At 47.9% G+C, this 21,767-nt stretch overlaps 5 protein-coding genes across 5 annotated transcripts; all 5 read left to right on the forward strand.

Moving 5' to 3' along the window:
* The first annotated feature begins 250 nt into the window (after positions 1-250).
* On the forward strand, positions 251-4,594 carry LOC108864389 (zinc finger protein 239). The gene is made up of 3 exons (XM_018639922.2): positions 251-891; positions 2,970-3,121; positions 4,203-4,594. Exons 1-3 carry the CDS (start codon positions 290-292, stop codon positions 4,592-4,594), a joined length of 1,146 nt encoding a protein of 381 aa, XP_018495438.2. The 5' UTR covers positions 251-289.
* A 4,415-nt stretch (positions 4,595-9,009) lies between these two features.
* LOC100909081 (uncharacterized) lies at positions 9,010-10,641 on the forward strand. The gene is made up of 2 exons (XM_003744361.2): positions 9,010-9,452; positions 9,841-10,641. Exons 1-2 carry the CDS (start codon positions 9,159-9,161, stop codon positions 10,096-10,098), a joined length of 552 nt encoding a protein of 183 aa, XP_003744409.1. The 5' UTR covers positions 9,010-9,158; the 3' UTR covers positions 10,099-10,641.
* An 899-nt stretch (positions 10,642-11,540) lies between these two features.
* LOC100909222 (zinc finger protein PLAGL2) lies at positions 11,541-13,607 on the forward strand. The gene is made up of 4 exons (XM_029111739.1): positions 11,541-11,565; positions 12,063-12,185; positions 12,274-12,465; positions 13,399-13,607. The coding sequence occupies exons 1-4, from the start codon at positions 11,541-11,543 to the stop codon at positions 13,605-13,607; spliced, it is 549 nt and encodes a 182-aa protein (XP_028967572.1).
* Positions 13,608-14,207: 600 nt separating this feature from the next.
* Positions 14,208-17,787, forward strand: LOC114828274 (zinc finger protein 2 homolog). Its single transcript, XM_029111740.1, has 2 exons — positions 14,208-14,612; positions 17,359-17,787. The coding sequence occupies exons 1-2, from the start codon at positions 14,352-14,354 to the stop codon at positions 17,686-17,688; spliced, it is 591 nt and encodes a 196-aa protein (XP_028967573.1). The 5' UTR covers positions 14,208-14,351; the 3' UTR covers positions 17,689-17,787.
* Positions 17,788-18,481: 694 nt separating this feature from the next.
* LOC114828275 (zinc finger protein 596) lies at positions 18,482-21,190 on the forward strand. The gene is made up of 4 exons (XM_029111741.1): positions 18,482-18,909; positions 20,373-20,427; positions 20,674-20,923; positions 21,003-21,190. Exons 1-4 carry the CDS (start codon positions 18,482-18,484, stop codon positions 21,188-21,190), a joined length of 921 nt encoding a protein of 306 aa, XP_028967574.1.
* Positions 21,191-21,767: the final 577 nt, after the last annotated feature.

The following is a 21,767-nucleotide window of genomic DNA, read 5'->3' on the forward strand; positions in this document are numbered from 1 at the left end:
ACAATCCCTCCATGATGACTAAGAACCTATGAAAGAAGAGCGCAAGTTTAACACAATAAAGTTGGAAATCCAACGTCTACTTTTCTACCCTGAAGATCTCGCGTTCTCATTCGCTCTATCGGAAGCAAATATTCTTCTTGGCAGAGATTTAGATGAGCAAAACTGACGTTCGTTTTTCTTCCAGGGTCTGTTCCCGCCTAGGATCCGGATTCTCGACAACGGTCATGGGACCTCGAAGAGCTTCTCGATGGAATGTTCTCTCAAGTCCTTGAGACGCAATAAAACTGATATGCATTCGGGACAACTTTCGAATAGCGCCGTGGAATCAGATGCGCGACGCCTACGTCCCGCTCAGCGAGTCTTCTTTTCTGGCATATGCTCTCAATCAGAACTTATGCATGTCTGGCTTTCTCTTCTGGAGTTTGATGATGATTTCGCTCGTGTGCTCGATATGCAGGAAGCTGTTGCAGAACGCTTTCGCGAAAATATTCGTAATGAAATTTTTGAAACGCTATCTGCAGACGTTCCTGACCCGCTCAAAGAAGACATGGATCGCGCCCAACTCCACGCCGTTTTCAGCCACCTATTTAGCGTAGTTTCGTCGCCGTCGACGTCTTCGACCTCGACAAACTCAACCTCTGAAAGATCCCCCTGTCGCGATCTAGGTAATCTGTCGGTCCGAGATCCGGACGGATCTTTCCGATGTCTCGTCTGTAATTATAAATCCAACAGGAACATGAAAACACATCTCAGGACCCATACAGGGGAACGTCCATATGAGTGTGAGTATTGCGGGAAAGGATTCACCGTTCGAAGTGTCTTGATGAATCACGTCCGCGCCATCCACACCAAGGAACGTCCATTCAAGTGTGAGAGATGCGGACAGGGTTTCCCGTCCACTCCGGCCCTTTACATGCATCGCAAGACTTGTCAAGGAGTGCCCAGTCCCATCTAAAGCGACCTCCTCTTCTGAATGATACTCAGTGTCAGTCGAAATGACGCTTTTTGACTGTATTCTCCGTCGGCTGATCTCACTTCCTGTGGTCACCCGTCACCCGGCGGTGTCTGTGAACACCGTGAGGCAGATCGCGTGCTTATTTTCCAACCCAACCTTGCGCAATCTGCATTTCCCAGCTCAAATCATAAGTTCATGCGAGTTCAGTCTCGAATCTCCCGGGAGCATCCCAAGTCTCTGAAAATCCTAGGTAGTTCCTCCGAATCGCGGCCTCCGCAATCATTAAAGAATCCGAAGAATGATATCCAAAGACTTGCTCCAAATCGAGTGCGTTCCCCTGTGATCGCCTGGGTCTGCATGACGCTTGCATATGATGTCTAGGAGCTCCGCGCACTCCTGTTTCATTCCCGGCTTCCCGGGTCCCGATGAATTATGATTTGACTTAGTGAGGTTGTCCGCTCGAAACTGCTTGGAATCGTGTCAATATCTTTTCCCGCATACTTGATTAGGTAGCCGTGGTCTACCCTCGGATATGCGCCACTGAAACCATGATCTCATATTTTTTCGACAAGTCTCCCTCCCTTGGAAGAGAGAACCTATGTATGATCTCATTATTAAGAACCTCATTTCGTTCTTTTTGTGGATCCGTTGGGTTTCCTAAAGGAATAAATCTCGTTTTATTTCTCAAGCGATCCGTATGTTTCATTCTCTTGCTCAGAACCTATCAATCCTCGGGATTCTGTGTCCTCTCATTATGATTTCTTCCTTGACTCAGCTTCTGGGCGATGCCGCCAGCTGAGATTTTGATACATTAGTAGATCAGCAGCTCTCCCGATTTCGTGTTGTCTATCCTCGTCTCTGCCCCTCCTCGAACCACATCGTACTTCCGAGTCGGAAGTTCCGAGTCGGTCCCGCTCAACCCCGGTTTCTGGGTCAGGATGACCAAGAGGAGATTCTTAGACTCTTTCTTGGAATAGAAAAATCAGAAGGGCATCATATGAAGGGTAAACGAAGAAAGTTTCCAGCGTTGACGATATATTTATATATATTTATCGTTCCAGAAAGCCCGAGAGACACCATCCGTCCTCTGATGATCGACGGACTGCTGCCGGATAATTTTTGTGCCTTATCTACGACTATCCGGAGCGAGCTCCGCAAATATCTCTCTGAATTCGTCCAGCGTCATTTGCAAAAACTGTAGGCATATAGGAGGGGATCCGCACCGACCAATCGGTCTCGGGCTTAACAGCGATGAAGATTCATGAGGAAAGCTGCTCGAGATCCTTAGACGCCTACTTTTGGAAGGAGCGACAGCAAGAGTACTTGATCCCTATCGAAGCCAGCTCTCGCGTGGACTCGATCCAGAGTCTAGATAATCTGTTGACGCTCTTTATCGTGTATTCTGTGAGGTATCCTCGATTCCGAGCGTGAACTGATCTCTGCCCCTCCTTCCAGAATCAGCGTGGACTCGCTTGCCATGGCCTTCATAACTCGACGCTCTTCACAGCTGCATCAGAGGCGCTCCTCGAATATACGGGAGAATTCGCTGGGCGAGGAATAAATGTGATACGATTCTCTCAAGCCTGTCATTGATCTCCCGATCCCACTACCGGAAGCTTAGAAAGCCTACCCTTATAGACGCGCTACGCGCTATGCAACCATCGTGGCAGCTCTTGGGGCTGCGAGGAGACGCGGTGATCTATCCTACGGGAAGTCAGCGAACTCCCGATCCCGAACTGAAATGAATAGCTCCGCTGCGGAATATTCATTCGGATCAAAGATTGACGCTTGTCCTAAAAACACGCTATTGACTGGAAGATCTCCCAGTAATCGTCGGGTTGCTCTAGGTTCTTCGATTCGAAGTCACCCCTGATATGCATTTCACAGGAAACATGGTCCGTCGCCGTGGGAGACCGGGACGAGATATCAATTTCCCAATCACGATTGACGAGAATCCCAGCATCCATTCGGAATCACGGCGAATATTCCGCTGTACTCTCTGTCTCTATTCGACCACGGTCAAAGGGAGCATGGAATCACATGTTAGGCGTCACACCGGAGAGAAACCGTTCCAGTGCTCTGAGTGTGGTCGAGCCTTCGCTCAGCGAGGGATTCTCTATCGCCACTATCGAGAGGTCCACCAGAACTTCAAAAGGAACAATATTCGCCTCGAGGAATATTAGTGGAGCCTTGGAGCCTAGGATTCGGGAATCATTATACCGTCAACTGACACTCGATAATGCTGTGTCAGAGAAGAAACGTAGACTTCAGTTTCCAAAGAAGTGGTGTATAAACAGTATCAGCAACGTCAGCATGAGACGCGGCTAGACGGTAAACTGTGTAATCTAGTCTGAACCACTCGTTATTCTGTTTTGTTCATTTGCTTTAGCATACAAGCATTTTACCAGCTCTGACAGAGCGCCAAGAAGTCTTCATTTCGTGTTTCATTGTATTCTAAGAAATCATCATAAACGATCCCTATAGACTGTGTCGCGTGGGGCTCTCTATTGATCTCTGCGAGTGATGAAGGGAACTCTGGATTTTCGAATGCGAAATGCGAGCGATCTGTCTCCACCAAAGATTTTGGGCATGGTCTGGTGCTCCTCACTCCCGAACCATCTCCTGTATCCTCTGTAGAAACTAGGGCTACATCATAGCTGAACTTGCGGAATGAGCGAGCGAGCGATCACTGTGAATAACCTATCACATCTTACCCCATAGAGATAACATAACATTGTAAATAAATCACTCCTGTGATGTTGGCGCATCCACAAGTACTCGTTGCCATGCCGAATTCCTTGAAGATTCATATGAAAAATTGATCGATTACCATATTGACATGAATTCTTCTTCCAGATCATAGACCTCAGAGATCAGGTTGGCGGCTCGACTTTTTCTTCCTAAGTTCCCCTGGGTCATCTCCGATTAGTCATCGAATCGTCTCTTCCTTGGCTTGATAAATTCGTTCTTTTTCCGTTTTTCTGCTTGAATTGTGTTGTTTATTATTGAATTCCCTACTCTAGGGAAAACCATGATTTCCTGGCGAGCTCTCGCATCTCCCCTGTTATTGTTGTTATCATTATTGTCTCGACAGCTGGATTCGTTCATTCTTTCGACAACTCCCTCGATTCATGATCTGACCACCACTTTCATTTGCTCATATTTGTATTTTATTGCGATTTTCCCTGATCCTGATTTACCGCTGACCTGAATTAGAACTCATACTTTCCTTTCTCCCACCGTGCAGTGAGCTCATCATCGTCTAATCCTGGATTCTTCCGTCTTGAAGAAGGAAAAGGCCGCGTTCGGAAACCAAATCGCAAATACGAAATGTCGCCGCATTTCCGCGTAGTTGATGCAGAGGAATCGGTCGACTCGATTCTGCCTTCGTTGGAAGAAGGAGAACACTACACCTACGACCCGAACGCTCGCATGCACTCGTGTCGATACTGCCCGTACACCTCACCGCAACGAGGCCACATGACCTGTCATGTACGCACGCATACCGGGGAGAAGCCTTTCGAATGCGCGATGTGCGGTAAATCGTTCTCTCAGAAAAGCATCTTGACCCGTCATCTCAAGCTGACGCATAAAGTGCCGGGTGTGGGAAACGTGGCAGCAGTGACCTGGTATTCTTAGGCGAACTTCTCGATCGATCGAACGACCGACCGCCCACCCGACGGTTCAAACGAAGGAAGAAGCACGATTTAGTCTCTTTGTACGACTTAAATCCTTTTATAGCACATAGGGATCGATCATATTGCAAATGCGGAAACGTGACGAAGACCTTTTAGAAGCATGACAGATTGATTGATTGTTTGATAGACTTGCAGATTAGCTATGAATGAGTGATCGATGAAGACGAGGATCCCTACCAGGTGCTGATCTAAAGTTTGGTTGTGTAAGGGGACCGTGGAACTTGGAGCCGGTTCCCGGAGCGTAGAGAAGTTTTGCGCTTTGTATTCAAAATCATGTATTACGAGGTTTCTGTCCCCTTCGCGGAGCCAGACTCGCTCATTCACACTCTCCGAAAGAGACACACGCTCACAGACGAGTCATTTCGACCCGTTTGTAAACACGCGAAGACACCGCGTAACAAACGTTTCTTCCCGACCAATCGGTTGGTTCCAGCAGCAAATGGTTCCAGCAGCGCGACGCTGCGTCACGTGAATCGGCGTGCTGACGACCGATCCCTTCTAGCGTAAGAGTTTTTTCTTGATCATCCTCGGGACAGATGTGTCGTTCACGACGGAACAATGCGACTACAGTAGTCCGTAGGCAGCGAAGTCGATCGAAACAGAAAACCACTATTCGGATTTGTGCTTTAAAGGGAGCGGAAGAGAATTTCGCGGCCTCACTTTCTGAAGATGAAAACGAACACAAACCCACAGAGGATCGGATAAAATAAGAGCTGTTCTCCACAGAGTTCGAGTTCGCCTCGGGTCAGTTCGGGGTTTGCTTCGTTCCTTGACGAGCACAGAATGGACATCCCGAATATTCCGAGCGTGCGGCGAGAGTGCAAACCTGAGTATTCTATACCTAGTATTATTGCTATTCATTTACACGAAAATTATCATGACAGAATAATTAAATATATATCGAATTATATCGACTTGGAGGAGAAACAAAACTGTGAGCAGTGCAATACGATTAGCATATCTGGAAGAGGTGAATTTACGATACGTACCGGCAAAGGAGTGCTAATGCAATGTGGTTGTGGTGAAACAAGAAAATCATTTCCTATCACACCCGACATCACGGATGATTTCAACTTTACGAAAGGCCGTTGGCGATGAGCTGGCAGCGATTTGTCGTCTGACCAGTTCCCCCTTCTCAGGAACTTATGTATTATATCGAGCATTCTGAAGTAGTGCAATACAGTGGACGAGAACGTTCGAGCGTCTTCGCGGTCGGCAGTCGATAATTTTTCTGAGATCCTCATGCCCGCCACGGGCCGCAATATTATTCCCACTAAGACAGTACGAATTCGTGCAATGTATGCGACATGTTCACTCGTAGATGGGAGTAATTCTGCATGCAGGAGCTCCTCGCTACGATATCGCTCTTATCACACCCTGAGTATGTAATAAATTTGTCTGGTCCACTAAGTCAGCAGGTCGCTTTTTTTTATCGTTTCAATTATTTCATCGCATCAGAGGCTCATTGAATCCCGAAGACATTTTTCGAAATGCCGAAATCGACGATCATATACTAAAATTCCGTCTTCTTGCAGATTACAGGCTCGTTGTACCTTCGGTGAATGCGGCACCTGCTTGAGCGCATGTAAAATGGTATTTCCCCGTTAGCGAAAAAGTATTTCGAATGCAGAGGTCGTCGTGTCTGAATAAATGGCGGAGCTGCAATTTATTTTGGTTCTTTTTTCGTTCTCCGACGGTCCTGCCTTATTTCCCCCCGCTTGACCTCTGCATGCCATCCTCTGATTAGCTCCGAACGATGTTCCTCCTCGAGCGCCCGCCCCCTTCCTCATGCCGGTATGCTGGCAAATCGTCAGAACCCAGCTTGCGAGATGCTTTCGTATGCTCGTTCTCCGTCAAATTGACCTCTCTCAGGCCTGACTCTTTGTGAAGATTCCTCGCGTATCGTGATATGCCATGCGATTTTCGATTTCATCTTATATTCGACTCATTTCCCCACTTAGTTCCATCTAGTCATGTGCTTCTTTCCATTCGACTTCGTTGTGTCGCATCGAAAATTATTTCAGTCATTTCTTCCTGATTTCTTGCAGCTTCTCCGCTGATGGGTTCCATAGCTCCGTTCGTGGATAACTTTGACTATTCGGAGCCGAATCTTTTCTTCAGGAGCGAGTCACACTACATGTGCTCCTTTTGTGTTTACCAGAGCGTGAATCGTCAGCACATGATGGATCACGTGAGAACCCACACCGGAGAACGTCCTTTCCCCTGCATGCATTGCGGATATAATTTCCGCCAGCGAAGCAAGCTCCAACGTCATATTCGCACCGTTCATAAAAATAGCGTCTGAATTTTTGATGAGCTCGATCGAGCACTAGTAGTCTTCGCAATAATAGGCTTTCGTTGGAATATTGGACGTTTGTTGGTGGATATACATATATATATTTACACAAAAGGCTCGTCAGAGATGAAGGCTCGTTTCACAGGATCTTACCCTCTACCTTCCACGAGACAGGCTCATACGGAACTTGTTGAGAGTTTTCACTCGATGAGTTTGCTCTTTTGCAATATTTTCGGAAGCGAAGATTGTTTGACGCCCAGATGGCAGAACCGATTGGTGCTCGGGACTTCATTGGCAAGAGGTGATCTAGCTTTCATAGTTCTCGATGAGACCGCAATCCATGTCCGAGCCAAAGAGAAACCAAAGATATAAGGAAGAATCGCCTACGATTCCATGGTATCCTTGATTATGTTGCATGAATGGGAAGCTAGTCATTGAAAGTTAAGTCATAGGAGACGGAGTTGCCTAATCTAGAAAATGAGCGTATAGACTCGTATGAACTACTTATTCCTAGGCGAATGAGGGATGGATATTCGCTAGAGTTCTGTCATGGTGGGCCGCTAAAGATCGGAAGCGAGCGGCCCAAGCTCTAGAGTCCAGTTCTCGAACATTGTCATGGGTTCGGAATGATGTCACTGGGAGCGGATAGAAATTCGACTGACCAATTCGAGTGTAGTCAATGAGGATACTGCTGAAAGTTAATAAAATGGTACTTCCAACGCTTTGTGATTGATGGACAGAGTGAGGGGCGACGGACTTTCAGTCGGTGGAGATTGTGATGGATGGATGTCCACTCACGCTTGTTCTCCTTACAGGGCAATCCAAGGAGGAACCGCACCGCTTGGATTGCATGTGTGAATTGATTTTTGTAGAAAAGAAGGAGAATGAGAGGGGGTTGGTCATTCTTCGGTCGGAGAGGTCTACCTCAGTATCTCACATACGATTCCAGATTCTTATATTTCGTGCTCACCCATGCTCGCTCGAATAGTTAACTTTTCTTTTGCAGAGCTCGCATTCTCATTGAATTTCCCAGCGGAGGCCAAGTTTATCACGATCGGCCACCAGACGTATGTTGATGTCAGCCAATCCTTCCGCTCACCGGCGTGGAAGTTTTTCTTGCTCACCATTGACAAAACGCAAGCATTATGTCGACTGTGCCAGGGAATGTACGGATGCAATTTGGGCGTCAGCTGTAGCATTATGAATTTGCGGAAGCATATACACTCGTGTCATCCCGAGTACGCGAACCTCGCGTAGAGACAATCAGGGCCGAATAACATTTCCGAACGCTCTTACGCCAAGTTCTCGATCGAGCAGTGCAATTTTTTCATGAGTTTCCCGCACGTACTTCTTTCTGGGAGGGTACATGCGAGCGATTCCTCAGCTCACTAGTGGCCAAACTGAGTGTATCGGATTATCATGGAGCTGGAAGCTCCTTCATTGTGTTCCAATACATGTGTATAATATACCCTGTGATGTAGATTGTGCAACATGGACTCGTCCATGGAATCAACCCGATATATCATTTACTATTGTTGCATTCCTGGGAAGTTTATATAGACATTCAGAGAGCTGTCGATGACTCACAAGGATTTCGGGGTGCCTTGAGGCGACATCGAGGGATCAATGATTGTTGAACCGAGGCCGACATCTGCGATAAAAGCGTAATGAAATTATCGATTTGCGAAATAAAATTCAAGATCAATCGGCGCTCCTTGATGATATATTCTCCTCCTTGTGCATTGCTATCAACATGATAGATGCTCGACGAATTCTTCCGCTGCGTCCTGCGCTTTGATAGCTCCGTAATTGAAATTGCCTCGTCCGATCGGATCGAGATCGAGCGCACTAATCTGACGGTCGCTAACAACTAGTTCTATTTTCCAGATTATCGGTTCACCGGGGAACCAGGCATATTCTTCACATTTTCCCCAGCAAAAAGCTTCCGTGAACGGGCGCCGTTCAAGTACGGACATCCGAGGATTGATTTTTCGCCCGCGTCTCTGATTCATCCATGAAACGGAGTTCATCGTAACGAGAAGACCCTGAGTCCTGGTTCCTTTTACTGTATGAAGCGACCGCCGGAGACGAATAAAAAATCCGCATATCATAAAATTCCTTGACGATCATGACCTCCCAATCCTAGGAACCCAGTGGGAATCGTCCCGTCTCCCATCTAAAATCCTCTCCATATGCTCTAAACGCAGGGATGGTGATTTTCTCATATCCCGATGGCTCGAAACCCGAATCGAAGATCCTGATGCTGAACCGAGACCTGCTGTATCGTACCAGACAAGGAGACAAAGCGGAGGAAGCGTCGGTGTTCATAGCGGACGAAAAACCCGCGCAGTACGTCATGTCGAAGCGCGGGAATCCTTTGCTCGTTGTGGACAATTATCTCTATCGTAAAAACGGCCAGACTGGGAAGAACGGTCAGCAGTATTGGGTTTGCATCTCTCCCCAATGCAGCGTCCGAACCAAAACCCTGAACGAAAGGGTCAATGTAAGTGGAAGCATCAGTCACATGGATGTAGTTCCATGCTCGCGTCGAAGATAGCTCTCGGGGAATGATGAGTAGAGTTCCTGAATTTCGGACATTTCATATCTTTCCAATCTGCAAGAGCGAAGACCGTATCGACGAGGGAATCGCCTCTGATGAGTTTTTCCTGCCGCCGGACGATGCGGGAAACGCTAGAATAAGGATGCCGCAATCGGATTTATCCTCATTCGAGAGTCGGAAAATGAAAATGTCAGAAATTCAGGAGCTCTAATGATCAGCTATCCTTAGCTATAGGTGAATATCGAAGGAGCTTCCACAACTATTTGAGTTCTGGACCAGCTCACCTCGTAGGTTTTGGGGATTTAATTCAGACGAATAAACTCAATTGCAGAGCGCTATCGCTACCCACAGTCATCCGCCCCAGCCTCAATACGTTGAGCAGTTGCGAACCGCGGGCGCTCTGAAAATGGCGAGCATCTCGCGAGGGAATGAGATCAGCGGCACTTGGGAAGATGTTCTGGTGTCCAATCTGTCGGAAGATTTGGTGACCGCTGAGCTTTCGGAGTCGAGGAGCAACCGGACGAGATTGACACGAAGTCTAGCGAAACTCAGCAGCGAGGATGACGATGAGATGGGAGACGTTTCGTAACAAAAGAACTTACGAACCCGAAATCCCCCGAGGAATGCTGAATCCCATCGGAAGGGAATATTGAATACGTCCCGGTGGCCCGACCACCAAACACCGTGAGGAATCCACGTACAAATGGTTTCGGCGCCTATGTTGAAGAGATATGTAAATGTTTATGACCCGGTAGTAGAAATCTCCCTCCTCGGTGAAACCTGGGTCCCAGATTCCGGCCCTCGATGGAGGAGGGGATCTCTCGGGGAGACGAGTTGTTTTCCCCAATGTTATCTTGTTACATTTGATCGACTTAGATAAGTGCCCGAATGGAAGCGGATCGTGGCGTAATCCGCTCCGGGGCATCAATCAAGCATGGGTGATCTCCTCATGTACGCATGTTGAAGCTCCGGGAGGAGCTGGTACGATCTCCGGTCCCCTGGATTGGAGAATAAGACACCAGATATGCGGGTATTGCGGTTGGGAGTGTGTCAGAGTCCACATGAACTCCTAGATATTCGAATCGTCACCGTCAGAACACACAGAACTAAAGATCTCGTCGAGCTCCTCCGTTGGCCGCTTTTTTGGCTTTCGTAAAAAAACTGGGGATGGCTCCCATTTGAATAAAGAGGATTCTGTACTCAAGTCTGCTCATTCTGTATAGTCGAAGGGGAGGTGTGAGTGAGTTGGTTCACAACGTCGACCGTGTTGTTTCTATAGAACTCGACCGATACAATGCACGCCGGCTCCGATTGGAGCCATGGCTCGTGTCGAATACACAGGTCATGTCTGAGAACATCCGGCAACTTATTCGTTTCCGGGGCGAGGTGTCTTACATTGTTTTCCTTGCAGGGGAAGACCACTACGTGAAGCTCGACGAGTCCCGACAGCATCGTGAATCTCGCGGGCGCTATATCAGCAAGGGATGAAAAGCAGAACGAATGTTCATTAAATGCTCAAGATATTTTTGTGTCACCGTCTGCGACCTAAAAATAGCTCAATCGCCAATCGCCAACCCCAGAATCCTCATCCGACATTCGGTTGCAGGTGTGCTTCTGGCAGGAGCGCCTTGCTCCATAGAGCGAGAACACTTGGAGACAGTTGGAGGCATTGAACTCCTCGCGAGGAGTCCCGTGTGGGCGTGGTTCGAGCAAGAGAACAGGTTCGCTCAATGCCGAATATGCTCGGTTCCGTACAGGATGTCTCCCGGAATCGAAGTTATCCTCGCCAAACATGTCCAGCGTGCTCACAAAGCCAGGCCAGATGACTTAGCCAGCTTCAGGATTCTCTACGAGGCCAAGCTTTTCAATTAGTTTCCGATTGAAACAATCTATATGGACTCCCCTTCCCCGTGAGCGTCGTACGGACTGGTGTTGACCACGAAGGATCGCCGTTCGTAGTCAGAAGAGAACGGGAGCACGGGAGGAGAGTCATTCGCTCAAATCATTTCTATGTATAGTTATTTATTGAATATGTTTTACTTGACGAAACTGACCCGTTAGTGGATTCTGCAGACGGATAGCCGTAACTGTGTAGCAGAGACGAGGCGATAGAAAAATCTGTTGTTGAAGAATAATAAAAGTGGAGAAGGCAGCAGGATCAAGGAAGCAGACTGCACCGAGAAGCAAGGCTCATTCATTCGTTCTTCGGGTCCATAATACTACGATACTCTCGGTAAAGTGACGGTGCAAACCTGAGAAAGTCCTTTTCTTCCAGAAGACCTAAGAACTCTCGATAGCTATCGCCTACGACAGTGCTTGGTGGGATTGGTACAGGGACTGGTCAATAAAGCTCGTTTTCCAGACTCAAATTAAGCTGATAGCTCCGATTTTTGTCTGACGACAAACTCCGCTGCGAATATCCAGAGAGGCTTGTGCTGTGCTTCACCTCTGTTCTCTTTTCCTGCCATTGATTCCATAATTGACCTCGCGGCTCGCGGTCTATGAGTGGATGAACACGACGGGATGAAAGAGAAGAAATAATTAATATTCCAGAGGGTCCTCTAGAAGCTTTCGAGGTCGATCTCGAGGAGAACGTGTGCCATAGCTGCGACAAACCTTTCGTGAATCGCTTGCAGCTCCTCACCCACAAACTAGAAGAGCATCAGCTGAAGAGAGGTCTGTAAAGAGCAGCGACCTTCGCTCTCCGATCAGATCCGTTGCGCGATTATCTCAATGCTCGTAATAATCACGTTCGTTTTCCTAGGTTCTTATGTCTGTCCAGAGTGCAAATATACGTCCGCGCGGAAGCCCGACGTGCGGCGACATCTCCAAGTTCATCTAGGGAGTCCGGGCAATGGTTTCAAATGCAGCGTTTGCAACGGGGATTTCAAGAATTATCGTAGCTTATCATCACACATCAAATGCGTCCATGGTTATAGCAATGTACCCAATTTTGGTGAGTCGATAGGACTGAAAACCATCACGCATCGAGATCGTTCCCAATGAAGATGCTTCATCGCGGAAAGGAATCCTGGGAAGAAGAATTATCATCTCTTGATTTGAGAACCTACCTTGCTTGCAGTTCCTATACCGCCAACGAGTTGGACCCGTCAGATCGACTAGTCATTTTGTATTGAATCGCATCAACACCAAATCCGAGTGACCGTGAGAGAATCCAATGAGCGGAATTGGAATTCGCCTAGTCATTGCGGAAAATGCTTTATAAGTTTTGACTTTTTTTCCGTTTCGTTAGCTCCTCGATGGGAAATATATATTTATTTGTTAGAAAATGTCGTCACAGATTTATCGGAGCTCGGAGTGTGCGGAGAGTTGTTAAGCGGACTGATGTCTAGCACTGCGTATAAACGAGTCTATCAGAGAATTCGAACGGGAATAGATATTTAAGGAGGAGAAATGTAAATAAAATATCATTGTGGAATACACACCGGTCTCTTCGAAACCGTGCTCGTAAATGATCTGATTGGGAACGTCCGTCGGAGCAGATTGTAATCGAGGCTCTCTTTTCTAGGCGTTCCGAAGCCCCCGAAAAACCAAGACGAGATGGCCTTAAAGGGAAGTACTTTTTCGGAGTTTTCCCGAAAGATCAGACATCATCGAGTCGTGATATTCGCTTGCTCCCTGAATCAGGCGTCGGCCTCTGAGGCAGGAGCATGCAGAGCGGGACCGAATAAATGCTGTTTCGTAGATATTGTAGATTTGCGATCCTTGTGGAAGAATGTGTAGATGACGAGCGAATCGTCCGATGGATGGCCTAATTGTCCGTCACTGGATCCTCGGCGAGATCCGAACTCTGACATGTAGGGAAAGAAGCTCCTGGCGGTCCAGGAATAGCTGGGATTCAGATTCTCTTCTGCTTGTGATATTTCAGACCAGTCCTTCGTGTACCGACGGATGGGACTTCGCTTTCTCTGTCCTTTCTGTGACTATAAATGCCAGAGAAAGTATGACTTGCACCGTCATATGAGGAAGCACACCGGAGACAAGCCCTATGGATGCACTTACTGCAGCATGAAGTACAGTCGTCTGGAACACCTCAAAACTCACATTAAAGCCAAGCATCTGTGCCAGAGCGCTTAACCCTTCATCACATCAAACTTCATCATCATCACCAGTATTCGCACCAGACCCATCGATTCTCCGGGAGGGTACCGTTGTGACTTGAATGCACGAACTTTCAGACCTTCAGATGAGCTTCATCCGGGGTACATAGCTCTCAGAGCAGGAATATGATCTCAGGCGAGGTCGCGCGGTATCATATGGATAGTGCTGGTACTGATCTCAGTCAGAGCTGACGTTTCGCTGGAGTTATCAGCTGCAATGACACGTCTTGATTTATTATCTAGAGATAACTATTTTCAAGAGATTGTTTTCCGATGAATAAAACTTGTCCATTGAGATTGACGACAGCTCTGTAGCCTCATGCCCTCCTCGATCGAGGCCGCCGGGAATAATTATATTCTCATCTGACTCTGGGGACAGGACGCAAATAACACGTTTTGTTTTTGCAGATGGAGAACGCGCGGATCCGAGTGGAAATGAGCAAGACCAAGCCTGCAGGATATTTCCGAAATTGAGATTTCCGGCATCGAGGATCAATCCACGGTCAATAAAAAAAATTGTTTCACAACGGGTAGTTTCATTTTAGAAGTATAGCTTTATTCGATCGGCCCATCCGTCAAGGACCGATAGGTCTGGCACAATTTTTTGCGAGGGAGGAATGGATCACTCGCCGCCGCCTTGGCTACCCCGCTGACTATCTTCTGCCTTGCAGCCCTTGTGGAAATCTCCCGTCTCTTGGAATCCAGTCCTTTCAACCTACAGATGCCCGACTGCAAGACAAACCACCACTATCCACCGGCGAACATGGGATATCCTCCGGCACCGAAACCGATGTCCTACGTTGTTCAAGCCGTGAACACAATCCCGGAAAAACCTTACGCGTGCTCGTACTGTACGAAGACGTTCAGCAATCGCAATAATCTCAAGTACCACATGAGTACTCATTTGGGGGGCAAGCCATACAAGTGCAAGAGCTGCGAATACCGAACAGCTTATCCCAGTGGAATTTATCAACACAACAAAGTCTGTCCTGGCAGACGACACGAGATGCGATTCCGCTGACAACGTCTGTGAGCCAGATCGCGAGCATCACTCCTCATCACGCAAGCTGAATCTTTCAAGTTATGGACGAGTTTCCAATGAATGAGATGCCCAGCTGTACCGAGATCCTATCAGAAGTTCCACGATATCTTTTTCCATGGATGAGGAATATTTTTGACGCAGCATATCAGTGTGCAATTAGGTTTGAGGAACCGTTTCCACGACACACGGGGTGGGGGGGGGTAGAACGAAGTTCAGAAAGCTTCCAACGAGCCATGTACCGAGGACCTCATGAACTCAGCCTTCTCTGAAAATTTGATCTCTACTGCGTGAGTCTTAAGTACTTGGTTTGCCATCTGAGTTCTCAGCGTACTAACCTGCCTCGGGAACTTGGGCCAATCGTGGTTCCAACTATCAGGCTGAGGAGAAGTTCCGATCCTAGAACATAGTTCCCAGGGCGGATATCGCTTTAAGCCTTACGGGTTAGTTTGGGGGCGGAAGACATCCTGTTTTTTTGGATGAGAATCCTTCGGCGGAGAGCTTGAGTCCGCAAAATCAAGTTGCTCAAAAGGCGCATCAGATCAAGACTCAATGGCATTTTTTTTCCGCGACTCAGAGGGCTGTATTAGAGTAGCGAAGAATCCCGCATTGTCTCTAATGAGGCCGGACGAGCTCCGATTGGAAATCACGATCATATCACGGTGATTTTTATGCCGCGTTCCTCCTCGCAGAGCTTTTCTTCTACAGAGAAGTTTCCTTTACCCTCCCCGGAGAACTCCGGAGTGTTTGGCTCCTGCATCCTTCATGAGCTCAAGGAAACGAGCTGGCAGAAGTTTCGTAGACTCACGAATCCATGCATTTATTTCGTCGGGCAAAGCTTCCTTCTGGAAAGCAGCATTCGCGACGACATGAGGGACTAGCCGGCATTATCCTCGGTGTCGAAGCGTTGGCGACCGTGAATAGCTGTTTTCTTCTCTTGAACAACATACCTAATTCCCGAACATCGGGTTCGAGTTGGAGACAATCCTTGATACTTCTCCATTCATTCGTGAAGCCCATAATCGAGATCCGAGAGTTGAGCGCGTATTGATCCTAGATGGGCCGAGACGACATCCCTCGATGCATCCAAGCTCTTCCGAAACCTCAATCCCTCTTTGTCGCTCGCCTCCCTTCAGAGGGGTCTCGATACACACACACAATAATCGAAGAGTGACTGTGCACAGGAAGCATATTCAATAGGTACGGTCGACCACAAACGCAATGATCTCAATGGGAAGTAGTAATCAACGAGGGCTGGGAAGAAGAATGAGAAGCCGAACGAGGTTGCCCCGGGCCTTGAGCACTCCGATGTCGATGGAAGGGCACCCGTCAGGCCATGATCATTCTCCCTCGCCGTCTGATGCATTCATTTCGTTGGCCTAACCAAGGGAGGAGACCCGATTCATTCGCAGAACAAATCGATCCCGGGGCAGCTTCGGTCGAGTTGAGAGATTTCTCGAGCCCCGGAAAGCAATATTGGGGAGTGTACACTCATTTTCGCGTGTCCTAGGGGCAATTGTTTATGTTTCCCGGAACGTGAGCCTCCACCGCGTGCCATCAACATATCAATCAGTCGGTCACTTACCGTAGGCAAGAATCTCCCACGACAGATATACAGTAAGTCTCATAGCAAGAATATGGAATAGAGCAGCACACTATACTCAGCTGATTGTTTCGCGGTGATCTTTCTCTGTTGTCCGACTCGATCACCTATTTCATCCGCCAGCTGTAATTTACAGAATACGTTCCGTTCTTCATTGCCTCACAGAATACAGTCCGAATGATGAACCATGTATCCATTTGTCTTTAATTTCATCGTACTGTATACCGCGGGAGACGCCCTACATACCCGTGGGCTCAGATTGGACTGTAGATCGCTCCCTCTAATGGGGACGTATTTTTTCCAGAAAAACTCGCAGAATGTCAGCCAGACCACCTTCTTGAATGATTTTCTCGATTCCATCGCAGCTGAAACATATTCTATACTGCCTCAAATAAATCTCCGAAAACATGAAATCCGACGAAGTACATATCTGCCTGCATTGGGACGAATCATAGTCTAACAATCATATCGATCATCCCCGATGGTCAGACTCATTTTGTCGATCGTGATATCGAATAACACCTCCATGGAGGCATTTTCCCCTCGCCGAGATACGCTGTTGTGTGGTTTTGTTGCTGTGCAATCTCCCGAACTAAAACGCGTGCCAGCATCCCCTCCGACATCTCGAGGGTGAGTTTTGCGCCTGAATCCCTATACATCTGATTCTTGATGATGATCCCATCAGTTTGCGGGGGCGCTCTTTCAAAATTATTCGAGCTCATTCCGAGAGATTCCGTTTCAGTCACGGCAGATTCCATCATCAAGGAGCTCGAGGAGTCCTTGAGAGAGTTCACGGAGGGCATGTCCCAGACTGTCGACGTTTCCTCATCACTGGCTGACGCGACGACCCCCCCTCAACCACTCGATAATCCGCCGCCCGCTCTCATAGCTGCCCCACGCCTGTCTGTCCTCGATGATTTCGATTTCCAAGGAATACACGTTGCAGTGAGGGGAGCAGAATCAGAGATAGACTACGTCGCGAGCGCTTCAGGAAGCTCGAATGCTGGAAACGATCGTCCAGCATGTCCTTCGGCGACTCCATGGAATCCGTCTCTACCCACCCCTCAACACGTTGAACCCTCTCAGGAAGGAATGAATGCAGACCAACAGGCTCTTGCGAGAAGTGTGCGGCCGTGTGACCTTGGTAAAACAATATGCGAATATTGTCAAAAAGATTTCGTATATCCAGCGCGACTGTTGCGCCACAGGCGAGTTCACACGGGCGAGAGACCGTTCAAGTGTGAGAGCTGTCAAAAGTCCTTCACGCAGAAAGTTCACTTGAAACTCCATACAAGAACCCACACGGGAGAAAAACCCTTCAAATGCGATCAGTGTTCATACGCGGCGAGTGATATCTCTTCCCTGAAGAAACATGCGGCTAAGCACGCTCAGAAAACGACAACGCCGAGCCAGTAGAGAAGTCGAAATCGAAATCGATGTACCGCGAAGAACTTCAGGAGTTGCTGGTCTGATAGAACCCGATAAGTGATATGTGACAATTATCCACCATTTTTTTAGAAAATAAACGTGGTTTTCCTCCGAAAACTCTACGATATGATTGCTTCCTGGTTTCAATACTTCAATTCGGCTAAGCCTCAGGACTTTCTAATTCGGAAATTTCCTTGCAGACGCCCCAGTCTGATGACTGTGACCATTCCGAGTTCAACAATCCGGCGATGGGAGAATTTGAATGAATCCCGATCCTGGCTTAACCGTCGATGTAAACCTCTTCATTGCTAAATAAATTGAGAGATTCTTTCGGGAATCAGAATAGTGTTGGCGCTATTTTATTCTGGATAGCCCAGCGTGGCATCGTTAATTTGCGCGGTACTTCGGTGATGGAGTGTCCACCCTGTGTTTATATACTAATGCGAACGAGCGGGTGATGGTCCTCGATTTTGAGTGCGCGGTGGCGGAGAGTGTATTTTTTTGTATTAATCGCGAGTCAATAGACCCGGCGTTGGAGCTCATTTAGAGTACTGAAAACAGCAATCTTACAGCAACGAGATATGATCTCGAAGACGCTACGTCTGCGGAAGAGGAAGAAGGCCCGGATGAGGCTCAGGAAGCGTCCTGTTCATCCACAAGACCGAGGAGATCCGCGCGCCAGCTAAAGACCCTCTTACTATCGTCGTCGGATACAGAAGAAGAGAACGTTCGCGAATACCAATGCGATAAATGCTGTTTCCGGACCTTCAAACGGAGTGAGATGCGTGACCACGAGCTGGAGCACGAAAAACCGTACCAATGCCACATATGTGGCGTACGCCTCAAGAAGCAGACTTTCCTGAATCAGCATCTCACCATCCATACGGGCGAACGCAACTACAAATGCGAAGTATGCGGACTCGCATTTCGAACATCGAGCAATCTGAAAGGACACATGGAAGTTCATAACGATACGAAAAAGTTCGAATGCAACCGCTGTGAAGCTACGTTCGCTCAGGAGAGATATCTCAAGAAACACATGAAAACACATTCGACCGCGAAACCATTCTCCTGCTCCGTTTGCGCCTACAGAGCACGGACCAGCTATGATTTGAAAGAACACATGTGGGTCCATTCTTCTGTGAAGCCCCATAAATGCTCGAAGTGCGAAGCGAGTTTCAGTCGTAGGAATTACCTTGAGAACCATATGTCCAAGAATCACTGAGAAGACATCTCGAATTGATTCATGGCCCGACGTCACGGAAAAGCCCATGACCGAGCGGAAGGACGGATGGATGGATGAAAGAATGGACGTACATTTGTGGGCTCGATCGTCGCATGCAATGGATGTGTAGTCAATGTCGTTGTCTTCGCGGTCTATGTTTGTCTCGACGGCCGTCTCATTGGGCGCTTTGCACACTGTTCGGAGACTGAATGGCGGTATGAGTGTACCTGAAAACGTGCCGGTGGCTTCTGGAATGCATTCCCTCTTGTCCCCCCTAACGGCAATCAGTCTTTTTGGGTAGGAACGTTCCGATTGGTGAAGGCTCCCAAGCTCAACAAGAATGATTCCTTAATGGAATCATCTGGATCTGCCTTTACGAGTTGATTCAACTCATATCGGGGTCGCCAAGCTCGAGCGGGAAGATCGTTCCCGCGTTGGCCTCACGTGGCGAGCCACCGAAAGCCATTTTGTGCCAAATTTTTCCATATTCGAAGCACCGCGCTTCCATGCAAACGTACGCCAGAGTTCTCCCTTGTATCAACAGTGACTTGTTCAATAAATGCTCATAAGGGCTATGCGAAGCCGCAGACGTGCTGAAACTTTCCTCTTCTTGCATCGATCAGGTCCTGAAAGGATCGAGAATAACCGCCTAAACGGGTCCACCCATCCTCCGAATGCCAACCTTTCCTTCTGCGATTTAACACTAATGTGAGAGGAGCGGGGACAAGTCTACTTCATCGGCTCATGCAATCCTGTCATAGCAGCATTTTTCAGAGGATGCTCAGAGCCCTGTGGTTCCCTACGGGACCGCTGACGTGACGCAAAAGTACCGCGTCACCTCGATGCGGCCGGACAGTATCACGCGAGTAGAGTTCCGAAAGCGCGGTGAACACTCATATGGTAAGGAGCGAATGATCCCGAAAAACTCTCCGGGCTCACGGAGGAGGGGGGAAGGCTCGGAGAAGTCTATTGGAGCGTTCGGTTAAAACGACAAAATTTTGACAGGCGCAAGTTATGAGCTCGTTCGTTTCACGGAATCGGACCCATATTCGACAGGAGGCCCAAGCGACTCCTGTCGGGAAACGCCGCAATCAATCCTGATCGATGCTCCCGAGCTCTTCCAGTGCCCACGTTGTGGAATATTATTCCGACGCAAATTCTCCATTAACTCCCACATTCGACGGAAGCATCCAGAGACGCCGCTCCAATGAGATAACCATCGAGAGGCCCTTAACTTGTGATCCTGTAGCCTGTAGTGTACAGTTTGTATAAGTGAACTCGCCAACGGCGTGATGGGTCGTCACGACCGATTGCCGTCCCGTTTCATTCATTGTAAGACTCCTCTTGTACTGTATCTTTGCTCTCACTCCCTCGGATAATTCTAATGACGTGACACACATATCTCCTGGGCCGGTGGTTCGGAATTCATCGAGCCCTGTCGTGAAAGAACAATAAAGACTAAAATCACTCCCAACATTCGCGCGACCGCCGACAATCGTTATGTGCGTGCAGAACCGGAATCATCGATTTCTCCTCCGGACTTTATTTCCCCGGATCTGTCTATTTATTTGGAGGTTCCATTAGTTTATGATTCACGAGTTATTTGATTTCATTCATTATATAGTCTGATCAGCATATATTTGGGCGCTAATCGCTACCAACATCGAGCTGTGTAGTATTTTTCTCTTTTGGAGTTTCTCATCTGTCGAGCTCCCAAGATTCGTTTCGCTCCGGACTCAGGCTTGCAGTCGGAGAGAATTCTCTTTTCCGTTCCGGATCATTTATCCTCCCTTCCTAACATACGCATCATCTTTGTAGAAATGATGAAAGAAAATTTGTGTTTCGGTCAATACGGAGATGCCAATGCCAATATAATCGACACCATCGCCCGACAGCCTCAAAGTGGAGCCCGACGAGAGAAGAGATTCTCTTGCAGATTCTGTGAATACACGTCGGCTAATGGCTCTCACGTCAAACGTCACGAACTGCGTCATACTGGTGAGTAGCTCGGAGCTTCTGAAAAGTCGGCGGTTCAACGCCTCGAAATCGGCTTTATTCGATTCTTTGTGGCTTGCAGGTAGGGAACCACATTACTGCCGATACTGCGGTAAAGCGATCGCGAGGAAAGACGACCTTAAACGGCATGAGCGGACTCACGAGCGAAAATTCACCTGCCCTATGTGCCCTTGTGGTTACGACACTCAGGAGCTCCTATTTGACCATCTCTTAGTGCGACACAAAGTTTTTCAAACTTCGAAACGCTGAGCTGTACTCGACGAGTTTTTTTTCCAACAATGATCTCTTTCCGATTCGGTAGCTGACGCATTTTCAATTCATTGATTCATCGATTTTGTTTCTTCTGATGGTAGGGGAAACTGGCAATCCTCCACCAATCATGCATTCTTTGCTGTAATAAACAACCGACATAGTCTCTTCCAACTTTTGGAAAATGAGTTTTTTGAGTTTGCATGCTCCTTTCGTGCTATAATCTTCTTCTTCCACAGCTCATGCTTTGTGACTTCTGTTTCTCGTCAGCCTTATGGAATGCCTTCCTCGGCCTTCAGTTCCGGCTCCTATGTTTCGGGGACATCCGGGGGTATCTCATCAGACGGGTATCGCTTCCCGATGCCCATGCAGCCAGAGACGGGCGATAGAGTCTGGTTCAAAGAATTTCTCGGCATTGTGAACTGTAGTTTCGAGTCTTAATCGTTTCTTCTTCCTTGCAGACAGCGTCTCCATCGTCAGCTTTATAGGGAAAAATGTGTGAAGTTGTCGCCGTGAAGTTCTTGGAAAATAAATATGAGGCTACCCAGTTTCCTCGCTTCAGGAGTGTTCGCGTGCG

The sequence above is a fragment of the Galendromus occidentalis genome, unplaced genomic scaffold (genome assembly GCF_000255335.2).
Source record: "Galendromus occidentalis unplaced genomic scaffold, Mocc_1.1 scf7180000077464, whole genome shotgun sequence".
In the NCBI taxonomy this organism is placed as follows: Eukaryota; Metazoa; Arthropoda; class Arachnida; order Mesostigmata; family Phytoseiidae; genus Galendromus; species Galendromus occidentalis.

Coding starts and splice junctions, on each gene's coding strand:
- LOC114828274 (XM_029111740.1), top strand. CDS start 14,352: ATGCCCGACTGCAAGACAAACCACCACTATCCACCGGCGAACATGGGA. Junction 14,613..17,358: donor GAATTTATCAACACAACAAA/GTCTGTCCTGGC, acceptor GAACCCTCTCAG/GAAGGAATGAATGCAGACCA.
- LOC100909222 (XM_029111739.1), top strand. CDS start 11,541: ATGTTTTACTTGACGAAACTGACCC. Junction 11,566..12,062: donor TTACTTGACGAAACTGACCC/GTTAGTGGATTC, acceptor TTAATATTCCAG/AGGGTCCTCTAGAAGCTTTC. Junction 12,466..13,398: donor TAGCAATGTACCCAATTTTG/GTGAGTCGATAG, acceptor GTGATATTTCAG/ACCAGTCCTTCGTGTACCGA.
- LOC108864389 (XM_018639922.2), top strand. CDS start 290: ATGCATTCGGGACAACTTTCGAATAGCGCCGTGGAATCAGATGCGCGA. Junction 892..2,969: donor GAGAGATGCGGACAGGGTTT/CCCGTCCACTCC, acceptor TCTCTATTCGAC/CACGGTCAAAGGGAGCATGG. Junction 3,122..4,202: donor CTTCAAAAGGAACAATATTC/GCCTCGAGGAAT, acceptor CCCACCGTGCAG/TGAGCTCATCATCGTCTAAT.
- LOC100909081 (XM_003744361.2), top strand. CDS start 9,159: ATGGTGATTTTCTCATATCCCGATGGCTCGAAACCCGAATCGAAGATC. Junction 9,453..9,840: donor CCCTGAACGAAAGGGTCAAT/GTAAGTGGAAGC, acceptor ACTCAATTGCAG/AGCGCTATCGCTACCCACAG.
- LOC114828275 (XM_029111741.1), top strand. CDS start 18,482: ATGCGTGACCACGAGCTGGAGCACGAAAAACCGTACCAATGCCACATA. Junction 20,428..20,673: donor CGACCGCCGACAATCGTTAT/GTGCGTGCAGAA, acceptor TCAGGCTTGCAG/TCGGAGAGAATTCTCTTTTC. Junction 20,924..21,002: donor TCACGAACTGCGTCATACTG/GTGAGTAGCTCG, acceptor TGTGGCTTGCAG/GTAGGGAACCACATTACTGC.